The sequence below is a fragment of the Leopardus geoffroyi genome, chromosome D3, assembly GCF_018350155.1.
Source record: "Leopardus geoffroyi isolate Oge1 chromosome D3, O.geoffroyi_Oge1_pat1.0, whole genome shotgun sequence".
NCBI classification, from domain to species: domain Eukaryota; kingdom Metazoa; phylum Chordata; class Mammalia; order Carnivora; family Felidae; genus Leopardus; species Leopardus geoffroyi.
Window position 1 is genome coordinate 16,832,962 of NC_059339.1, and position 10,272 is coordinate 16,843,233.

The 10,272-nt window shown below is 44.4% G+C and overlaps 2 protein-coding genes and 1 pseudogene across 6 annotated transcripts in view; 1 reads left to right on the forward strand and 2 right to left on the reverse strand.

Annotated features, from left to right (window-relative positions):
• Positions 1-6,778, forward strand: part of RNF10 (ring finger protein 10) — a 35,657-nt gene extending 28,879 nt beyond the window's left edge. For 2 of the 4 annotated variants that reach the window (XM_045458187.1, XM_045458188.1), the window contains exons 14-17: positions 1,465-1,565; positions 4,915-4,972; positions 5,045-5,262; positions 5,827-6,778. In XM_045458187.1, coding sequence (XP_045314143.1) covers positions 1,465-1,565; positions 4,915-4,972; positions 5,045-5,262; positions 5,827-6,177 — 728 coding nt within the window. In that variant the 3' untranslated portion in view covers positions 6,178-6,778. The remainder of the gene's footprint in view (positions 1-1,464; positions 1,566-4,914; positions 4,973-5,044; positions 5,263-5,826) is intronic. The other 2 variants (XM_045458189.1, XM_045458190.1) reach the window with 1 other exon arrangement.
• On the reverse strand, positions 2,004-2,382 carry LOC123588010 (annotated as a pseudogene).
• A 161-nt stretch (positions 6,779-6,939) lies between the features above and the next one.
• Positions 6,940-10,190, reverse strand: POP5 (POP5 homolog, ribonuclease P/MRP subunit). 2 transcript variants are annotated; one of them, XM_045458197.1, is made up of 5 exons: positions 10,102-10,190; positions 9,874-10,016; positions 8,571-8,720; positions 8,307-8,390; positions 6,940-7,222 (listed from the first exon to the last, which is right to left on the reverse strand). In XM_045458197.1, exons 1-5 carry the CDS (start codon positions 10,119-10,121, stop codon positions 7,143-7,145), a joined length of 477 nt encoding a protein of 158 aa, XP_045314153.1. In that variant the 5' UTR covers positions 10,122-10,190; the 3' UTR covers positions 6,940-7,142. The 2 variants fall into 2 exon arrangements, with proteins under 2 accessions (XP_045314153.1, XP_045314152.1); XM_045458196.1 differs by lacking the exon at positions 6,940-7,222 and adding an exon at positions 7,278-8,213 and having other exon boundaries at positions 10,102-10,183.
• Between the last annotated feature and the right edge of the window lie 82 nt (positions 10,191-10,272).

The following is a 10,272-nucleotide window of genomic DNA, read 5'->3' on the forward strand; positions in this document are numbered from 1 at the left end:
ACAGACCTTAAGCAAGGCCCTAGTGTCTGAATTTGTAACTCTAACCTACTCAGTATGGTGGGATTTTTAGGTGATTAACCTTACTTTGGGTAGTTAATATATTTCTGGGGTACATCAGATTTTTGCCATTTGATTCACCTTTCTGATTGGCTGTACTGACTACTTTATACCCTGCTGTTTTCTAAAAACCTCAAAACCTCAAGGCAGCTCATATGGCAGGAAAGTTAAACTTAGATTCTTCCCTGTGACCCAGCTGTTTTATTTCTAAAGATTTTTTAAGTGTTTTATTTAATCAATTTATTATTATTATTATTATTATTATTATTACTATTATTATGGAGAGGGAGAGAGCACGTAAGCAGGGGAGAGATTGAGGAGGATAGAGGATCTGAAGCAGGCTCCATGCTGACAGCTGAGAGCCTGATGTGGGGCTCAAACTCATGAAGTGTGAGATCATGACCTGAGCCGAAGTTGGATGCATAACCACCTGAGCCACGCAGGTGCCCCTCTGCCAGCCATTTGAAATAAAATGTCCAAGAGCAGAATATTTAAAGCTCTTGGTGACTGCTATGATCATATGCTTGTCACTTTGCAGATTAGGAGGCTGAGGCAGGGGCTTAGTGACAGGGACTGTGACTATAACCTGCATCTTGAGGGCTGTATACACAACTATTATGCTTTTTAGTCTAAGAAGAGAGCTGAAATACAGAGGAATATGGCAGAACATCAACTACATTATCTGTGATAAAAAATTGGTTGTGTATGTGCTTTCACATACTAGCTTTTTTGAAGGAATGGGCTTTAATGTATTGAAGCAAGAGCAGCTGGATAGTCCTAGGACTGAAAGTACTAAATAGCCCTGGCTGACTGTGGAAGGGTCTGCTACTGGGAGAGTGAATAGAGGCCTCTCCCTTCCAGCCGTGATCAGGGCAGTGGGTAGACCTGTGGGAAATGCCCAACTCTAGGTCAGAAAGGATGGAGAAGACTGTTCCCTGGGGAGTATCGGGGGAAAGCTTGCATCTTCCTGTTGGATACTGTCCATTTGGATGTGTGTTTTGGATACTAACTGAATAGAGCAGGTCATACACATCTGGCTGGAACATAAAGGCTGACCTGGTTAAATTTTATCTTTTTGTTAGAACATTTTCATTCACATAAAACCAGTCCATGACATACCGGTACCTAGGCCTTGAGAGTCAGCTGGTGTGGAAAGGGGTTTTTTTTGGCATGGAAATAGATTCTGCCATGTTTTCTAGTATTACTGTGACCACTAAACTTCTGTTTCCCTAGATCACTAGTATGAATAATAGGCCATGTTCTTGACTTTATAAGAACATGGCAGAATTGAAATTGGATCAAGGTTTGCTTTTTGTGGTGGGGCTGGTAATTATCTAGACCTGATTTAGGGTTCATCTCTTCTCTCTTGGAACGACTTATATAATCAGGTCTCTGGTTTCTTTTCAGACTTTCTGCTGACCCCTCTGTCACCGACTGCCAGTCAGGGCAGTCCTTCATTCTGCGTTGGGAGTCTGGAAGAAGACTCTCCCTTCCCTTCCTTTGCCCAGGTAAATCTTTGTTTGTGAAGCAGTTCACGGGTATTTAACGTGAGCTCTGCTGCTTGTACTTTCTGGAAATCTTTGTGCTGGAGGAGAGACTTCCAGGCTAATGTTGTATTGATGGTAATAATCATGGAAAGCTTTTTTTAAGAGGAAATCTTCTAGATTTAGTTTCAGATGTTATTGTAGACTTCCCAAAGAAAGAGGCCAAGAGTAGCTGAGGGAGAATCAGAGCTTTAGTTTTTTAACAGATCATTAAATACTTGGGTACTAAGTGTTGTTTTAGGGGCTGGGGAGATACCAATTTCAGCTGGTCCCTGGTTCTAGAACTTCTGATTCAGGTGGTATGTACCTGTTACATATAATAAACCATTTCTCTTTGCTTTGGGAAGGGAAAGGTGGTCTTGGTTGTCCTATAACTAGCCAAACTGTCTTCCTTGGGCACCTGAGTTAGAGGAACACTAGGCTAGTGAAACTTGATGTCAGATCTTTTTGTGTTCTGTTTTATTCTTTAAGTGTTTTTATTTTATGTAAAACAAGATGGCATTAAGGTAGGTTTCTTGGATGACCCATTCAAGGAAGTTCACTTAATCCAATTTACTGAAGCCTGTATCCTTTGCAAACCGACGGAAACACTGGTGGCACATAGGCTGTATTTCTGAATCAGACCATGCCGGTTTGGCAGACACAGCAAACCCTGGCCAGATTTCCTCAGCCGGCTCCCATAAAGCTGGTGACCCATCTTGTTCTCTTGGATGCAGCGAGGCAGAGATGTCAGATCATTTTATTAACCTTTAAAATAACAAACACTCAGTATTCCTGCATTAAGATAACTGAGGAGGATGGATGGACAGCTTGCTGAACACCCCCTTTAGAAGTTAGTATTAACCTTTTGGGGCTAGTTTGGGATCATTAGCTTAACAGTTCTTTAGAGCCGGTGATAGTGGAGGTTTCTCACGTTTCTCAGTGTGTGCTGAGATAGAAGCAGGAATTGGACTTTGGTAAGTCGAGTCCTGAAGTCAAGGAGGAAGAAATAATTGAGAGCAATCTTGAGTATTAACTGATAGGTTTCAGAAGTTATAAGCAAGTGGTTCCCAGGAATTATGTCAAATGCTTAAATTTGTTTTTGTTTTTTTAGTGTTTATTTATAGAGAGAGAGTGATCGAGCAGGGGGAGGGGCAGAGAGAGAGGGGAGAGAAAATCCCAAGCAGGCTCCATGCTGTCAGTGTTGAGTCTGATGCGGGGCTTGATCTCACAAACTGTGAGATTATGACCTGAGCCGAAATCAGGAGTTGGACGCTTAACTGACTTGAGCCTACCCATGGACCCCTGAAGTTGTTTTTTTAAACCAAGTTTTATTGCTATTGCTTTTTTCAGCTTTATATGTTTTTTTTTTTTTTTCAACGTTTATTTATTTTTGGGACAGAGAGAGACAGAGCATGAACGGGGGAGGGGTAGAGAGAGAGGGAGACACAGAATCAGAAACAGGCTCCAGGCTCTGAGCCATCAGCCCAGAGCCTGACGCGGGGCTCGAACCCACGGACCGCGAGATCGTGACCTGGCTGAAGTTGGATGCTTAACCGACTGCGCCACCCAGGCACCCCTTCAGCTTTATATGTTGAACAACTTCAAACTTAAAAGTGTTGAAGGAATAGCATAATGAACGCTCATACCTTTCACCTAGGTTCACCCGTTGTTAGCATTTTGCTATATGTGCTTTCTCTTTTTATTGTTATACTGTATTGAAAACGTTAGACCTCCTGAATGAGTTTACCACCAACTGTTTACGAGAGAAGTGCCCCCAAATGATATTCTTCTATATGACCACATTTGTCATGATCACATAAAAGAAATTCAGCTAATTGAGTATCTAATACAGTACTTATTTCTTATTTCTCCGTGTCTCAATGGTCCTGTATTGTTTTCAGTCCGGTCGAAAAAAAAGACTGCTCATTGCATGTGTTTGTCAAGTCTCTTTAGTCTTCTGTTATCTGTAACAGTTTCTCTAGCTTCTCTTTGTTTTCTTCCTGAGGCATGGATATTTTTGAAGCATCCAGGCCAGTTGTTGTATATAGTGTCCTGCAGTTTGGATTTGTCTGTTTATTTTTTCATGAGTGGATTCAGGTTAAACATTTAAATATTTATGGCAAGAATAACACATAGGTGATAGATATTTTAATGGCCTTTTAAGAGTAAGATGATTCAGATTCCATACTCTTTGGACCCCTAACTCCCAAGGACCAAGGGAAAAGATCATCCAAGTGGTACATGATGAAGAAAGGTTATTCAGTGAAATAAACCTCTGCCAACCCAACTCCATTTGAATAATATTGTACCTCACTTCGGGACACATACTTTAGGATGACACATTCTTTTTTTTTTTTTAACGTTTTTTTTAATTTAATTTTATTTTTTATTTATTTTTGAGACAGAGAGAGACAGAGCATGAACGGGGGAGGGGCAGAGAGAGAGGGAGACACAGAATCAGAAGCAGGCACCAGGCTCTGAGCCATCAGCCCAGAGCCCGACACGGGGCTCAAACTCCTGGACCGCGAGATCGTGACCTGAGCTGAAGTCGGACGTTTAACCGACTGAGCCACCCAGGCGCCCCTAGGATGACGCATTCTTATTTGAATCTCATGGGGCTTGTCTCTTGGTAGTTTTCCAGGGATAAAATTCAGCCTGCTTTGAGTTGCACGACACGTGTGGCCCTCAATAATTAAGAAGCTGGCCTTAGCCACCTGAGATGAAAGAATTCCTCATTCAGGGGCAGGAGGGATGGTTCTGATTTTATTGTACGTGGAGGAATCTGGTCTATGATTGGATCTAAAAGTTAATAATTAAGGAGCTATTAGAAAAGCAGAGACTGAAGGGTAATGGCAGCTGTTGGAGCAGTTTTAGGATAAAGTTAAATTGATTTTCTTGGCCTAAAGTAACTGGAGTTCAATAACCAGGTGGTTCGTTTTGCTTATTCCAAGAGGTTTATATTTTAGGGGTCCCAGGAAGAGCAGGAAAAACTTACCAGAAGAAGGGAATGACACAAAGTCAGGATTCCCAGCTTGAGAGTCTGAGTAAGAACCTCTTGTGTAGTCGGTCCATGCACTGTTCTTTATCTGTTTCCTAAGGAACAACACAGGCTTTGGTTTCCCACCTTGGGGGTTTACTGCTAGTTCTCTTGGTCAGGATATAGAGGACATGACTGAAACAGTATGTTAAGGAGAGAAGTACTTGGAAAATCCTTTTTTCTAGAGGTGATAGTTCTTTGTGCCCTTAGCCAGTTAGTGTCAAGACACAAGTCTGGGAAAGAAATTGGATCAGTTGCTTAAATTCTTCTCTCCCTTCTTTCCCACCTTGGCAGATGCTGAGAGTTGGAAAAGCAAAAGCAGATGTGTGGCCCAAAACTGCTCCAAAGAAAGGTGAGAATGGCCCTCTGGTGGAGGGGGAGTTTGGCTCCTTTCAGAAAGTAAATTAACACTGGTATTTTATAGATGAAAACAGCTTAGTTCCTCCTGCTCCTGTGGACAGCGACGGGGAGAGTGATAACTCAGACCGTGTTCCTGTGCCCAGTTTCCAAAATTCCTTCAGCCAAGCTATTGAAGCAGCCTTCATGAAACTGGACACACCAGCTACTTCAGATCCCCTCTCTGGTAAAGGCAAAGAAACGGAGTGCTCAGTACAGAGTTGTCATTCCCACCTGGATCCAGTGGTGGGCATCACTAATTAGTCAGGCACTTTTCTCTTGAGCCCCTAGGCTCACATGCTCATGTCAGCTAATAGTCCATTTAGTATGTCAGCTAGGACGTTTTTGCCACCCCAAATTAATTATTGAGGCCCAGCTGTGAAATTCTGAAGAACTCTATATTTTTTCCCTCTAAGACGTAATGGAGAGTAGATTTTAGAATCCTGAGTTTGGTAGAAGGTGGCCAATAGGTGGAGAAGTCAGGCTTGAAGCCCACGCCACTCTGTAGTATTCAGTTAGACAAGATCACTAGCATTCGTGGTGTGCCTTTGCTGTGCCTACGTAGCCTTGTGCTCATTTTATTCTCCCAACAACCATATTAAATGGGTAGGACTATGTTACAGATGAGGAAACGGGTCTAGGGATGTAAAGTGACTTGCCCAGATACCTGGAGTGTGCAAGGACTGGTATCTGGATCCAGGGGGTCTTCATCCTAGAACCTTAACTGCCACTCTGAGACTCTCGGGGACGAAACTGGCTGGGGTAAGGGGATGGTATTCTAAGCTAAGTTCTTTCTGTGTTTCCATTTAGAAGAGAAAGGAGGAAAGAAAAGAAAAAAACAGAAACAAAAGCTCCTGTTCAGCACCTCAGTCGTCCACACCAAGTGACACTACTGGCCCCGGCTACCTTCTCCATCTGGTTTTCTTTTTCCTGTGCTTTTGTTTTGCTGCTGTAATTTTTAAGTATTTGAGTTTGAACAGATTAGCTCTGGGGGGAGGGGGTTTCCACAGCGTGAGGGGGAACCAAGAAAATTTTAAATACAGTGTATTTTCCAGCTTCCCATCTTTACACCAAAATAAAGTATTGACACACAAGAGATCTCTCTTCCTGCCAAGATTTTTAGTTTGTTACCAGGTTAGTCTTTTTGCCTCATGTAATTAGTTTTTCTCAACCCAAATAAGTTTGAGTTCCTTCAACATCCCGCAGAGCAGCCCAAACCAGAGTGTTCTAGCACTGTTCTACTGACATGTCACGGCATCATGGCTTCAACACACCTATCAGTGTGTCTTTTAAAAACAGTTGAATCTTTCCTGTTTAGTTCTCCTCTTGTTAAAGAAACAGAAGGATGGGAATAAAACAGACTTAGGATACCTAGCCTGAATTGCAGTTTTTCTTCTGAGAAATGGTCAGCTGTGGTGCCAGACCTGGGTTGCTTACATATGTGATGGAGGGTTTTACACCTCTTGAATGTGGCTTCTGTTTGGCAAGGAAAGGTGTAATTGTCACTAAAGAAGGCCTGGGAACTGCCAACTTTTAGGTCAAGCCTGTTAAAAGTGACAGTGGCCTCAGTTGTAGGAGCGGCAGAGTAGGGCAGGTTTGAAAGCGGTGGGGGTACCCACTGCCTCCTTTTGTCTGAAGTGGTCTGTGCCTTGGTTTCAGCTGAATTTGAGTGATGTGAATTATTTCGCTGCTTAATAAAGTGACCTCTAGGTATAGTAGAATGTGAAGGCAAATAGTTGCAATAAATCACTTGCACAAGCAATGCGAACTTTCTGGTTTTTTAAAGTTCATTATAGGTTAGATAGACATACCTCTTAAATAGGTTAAGACTTTTTTTTTTTTAAAGTTTATTCTGAGAGAGTGTGGGAGAGGGGAGAGAGAGAGAGAATCCCCCACGCAGGCCCTGCACTGTCAGCACAGTCCCTGACAGTGGGGGCCCGAACTCACGAACCCTGAGAACATGACTTGAAAAAAATCAAGAGTCAGATGGACGTTTAACTGACTGAGCCACCCAGGCTCCCCCTTAAATAGGTTAAAGTAACAACACTAGAAGTTTGAGCACTCTTATCATGGAGCAGTCTCTCTCCTGGTGTCAGGCCCAAAGGGTTCTTGAGTTGGGCTTGGCTTTAACCCGTCATTCTTAAAAGGAAAAGGTTCAGAAATTCTGGAATAGGAACTCTCCTGGGTGGATGAGGGTGTTTCAGCCCTGAAAATGAGGGGACGTGTTGAAACAAAAACTACAAATCCTTCTGTTAAATGTGTAAGGGACTCCGAATAACATGTTTTATTCAAAAAAACATCCTAGAAATGTCAGTAGGTAGTAGATCAAAACCTTCCTGCTTCTGTGAGTGTGTCAGGGTCACGGGTTTTCAGGTACCTGTCAGGTGAAAGACAGTAGGGAAGGGAGGAATTGCAGAAAACTACTGGAAGTTGGCAGCTGCTGCTTGGCTTTGTAGTGATGTCAGGCAAGGCTAGGTTTTGTTCCCCCTCAAGAAAAGTGCAAAAACTGTGTCATCCTGTTACCTGATTATTATTGGTAAGGAATCTGGCATTTTTAAGGCCCTGTGGGTCAGGACTGAGACCAGCTATAAATTTGTACCAGTTCACTTGCTGTGTCTCACCAATACACTTACTCTGAGTGACTTGGAATACTTAGGGTTCATCCTAGGGATTGGGGCACAGGGCTCAAGTGGGAGGCTATGCATCTGCTATCCTATAGGGGAGCCAGTCTTCCCAGTGAGGCCAGGGGTTGAGAGGGAAGGAGACCTGGCCAAACTTGAACTTAAGTAAGCTAAATGCTACAGAAGCCAAAGACATTTATTAAACCTACTCTCGCCAGGCAATTAGATACAGGGATGTCTGTAACCACAGGGGCTTCACTTGCAGAACCACTTAACCAGGCACTGGTAGGTAAAAGTGACTTCAGTTTAAGTGAACACGTCCTCCCTTTTAAGCTGATAACCTGGCCTCTGGTCAGCAGTCATCCAGTTTGGGAAACCATAGTAGATGCTGCTGCCTCCCAAAATGTCCTGTTCCAACAAGTGGGCCCTGAATCTTGGGCACAGCATAGCCTGCAGAAATTCACTCCGTTGCTTCAGAAGGCTCCTCACTGCCACTATCTGAAAGCTGCTCCTCATCTGACCTCTCCTCTAGTAAACAGCTTCTTGTGACAGACTTCTGGATAGCTTCCCGCTCTCCTGGAAAGGCAGACAGCAGGGATGAAAGAGGTCTTTGGGAGTGACCTCTTACTCAGGTTACTGTTCAGTGGGCACTGGGCTAATGTCGCTTACCTTCATCAGTGCAGTTCTGCAATAACATCAATAGCTGTCTCCTGTTGTAACGAATCAGGAACTTCTGACATGTTCGGATTGTACCTGGCACATGAAAGAGCTTTGTGGTCAACAGCTTGTGAAAGGTGTCTGCTTCAAGTCTTTCCAAGCTAGGTGAAAACGTCTTGTTCTTGGCAGGATAGCAGGAAGACCCACCCGCTGTCAAGACTGAACCCTGAACCTGTTAGTATTAGAAATCAGCAACCATACCATATGCACCCCTACCTCCCACGTGCAAAGTGTTAAGAAAACACGGGTAACGGTGTCCTTTGTTCTCCAAGTATGTGATGAAAGGAAGAGCTGAGCACACGAGTTGGTAGAATTCTTTCCGGCATCGAAGTAGCACTATTCCAGTATAGGCATTGAGGTATCGCACTACAGGGAAAAAAATCATTTTGGGAGATTTTGGATTCACTTAAAAATCTTAAGACTAATTGAGAGTCTACTAGGTGACAGGCAGTGGCACTTGGGATGTATTATCAAGTGGGTAAAAACAAATTCCTAAAGGAAAAGAGCTTTAGAACAGACCTTCATTTATGGAAAGGGGACAAACCACATCCAGTGCTTTGCACACCACTGGGAACTGGTGAATGAATTCAGAATTATAAATGCTCTTCTAAATCACTGATAAGTGAGGTTGGGGCTAGCAGAGATCCACCTCCCTTAGAGAAAACTCTTGGCTGAGAGGTGGTTCTATTGCAACTGGGCTCTGTAGGTCTTGAAGCAGCCAACTGCAAATGACCTGATGTAGGAGAATTGTGCCTGTGTGCATGCATGTGATTCTCCAGTATTCAATTTTGAGCACAGGGTAAAGGAGGGAACGAATTTAAAAAACTTGGTGCTGTGGGAAGAATCCTCTTCCCCATTTACATACACACAATTATGAGTTCTGTACTCTACCTGCCTGTACTATTAAGGGCTTTTTAGAGGTAATTTTGACAATTTTTCGCACCATAGGATGTCAATATAACAAATAGCTTTCTCGGAACTATACACGTCTTCCCCCATTTAACTCATTATCCTGCTTAATTCAATCGCAATCCCCCAATATACTATGTCAAATAGGCAAAGGAGAGTCTTGCCCCAAGTCCCATCGCCTTCTGCTTTTAGCTTTTTTTTCCTTAAAAAAATTTTTTTTACTGCTTATTTTTGGGAGAGCGTGAGCGGGGTAGGGGCAGAGAGAGGGAGACACAGAATCCGAAGCAGGGGCTCCAGGCTCTGAGCTGTCAGCACAAGAGCTCTACCTGGGGCTGGAACTCACTGTCAGATCATGACCTGAGCTGAAGTCCGACGACACTTAACCAATTGAGCCACCCAGGCGCCCCCGCTTTTAGCTTTCTGCCTAACTTCGGACTCGTTCAGACTTCCGGCTCAGGCTTCAAGTGGCCTCAAGAGGACGATATCGTACAGTGAGGATTGTGTATCGAGCTTGGAAGCTCCTGCGGTCACTCCTACCCCTTCCTTCTCCCTTTCCGCCCCCGTTCCCTCCCAAACCCGCCGTCCACCTAGTTCCCCAGCACCCTCGCACCGGCGAAGCCGATGGAGCAGGAGGCGGCGCCGAAAGTCCCGTGCACGCGAGCGATTGTGTCTCGTACGAGGCCGCCCAGCACTCGGTCCTCCAGACTCAGACGGCAGCGGAGGTCATCAGACACGACTTCGCAGAGCAGGTACCTGCGGAGGGCAGCAGGGAAGTGAGCGTGGAGCCGGGGCCGCGAGGACCTAACAGGGCAGGATTTGTCGAGCCGCCGCCGCTTACCTGTGCTTGAATCGCACCATGGCGGTCTCTGCTCCGGCTGCCCTACGCCCAAAGCGGATGTCGGTTTCGCTGACGGCAAATGGGAAATTAGTTTCCGTAATCTTGCAGCCACTCAGAGAGGGAAGCAGGGTAAGAAGGCGGGGCTAGAGTGTTGGGAGGCCGAGCCCAATG

Bases quoted from the DNA above. Each gene is read 5' to 3' on its own strand.
- POP5 (XM_045458196.1), bottom strand. From the start codon at position 10,121: ATGGTGCGATTCAAGCACAG. The intron at 8,721-9,873 runs GTGCGAGGGTGC...TTTTCCCTGTAG, and splicing joins CTGCTCCATCGGCTTCGCCG to TGCGATACCTCAATGCCTAT. The intron at 8,214-8,306 runs GTAAGCGACATT...CTGCCTTTCCAG, and splicing joins GCAGAACTGCACTGATGAAG to GAGAGCGGGAAGCTATCCAG.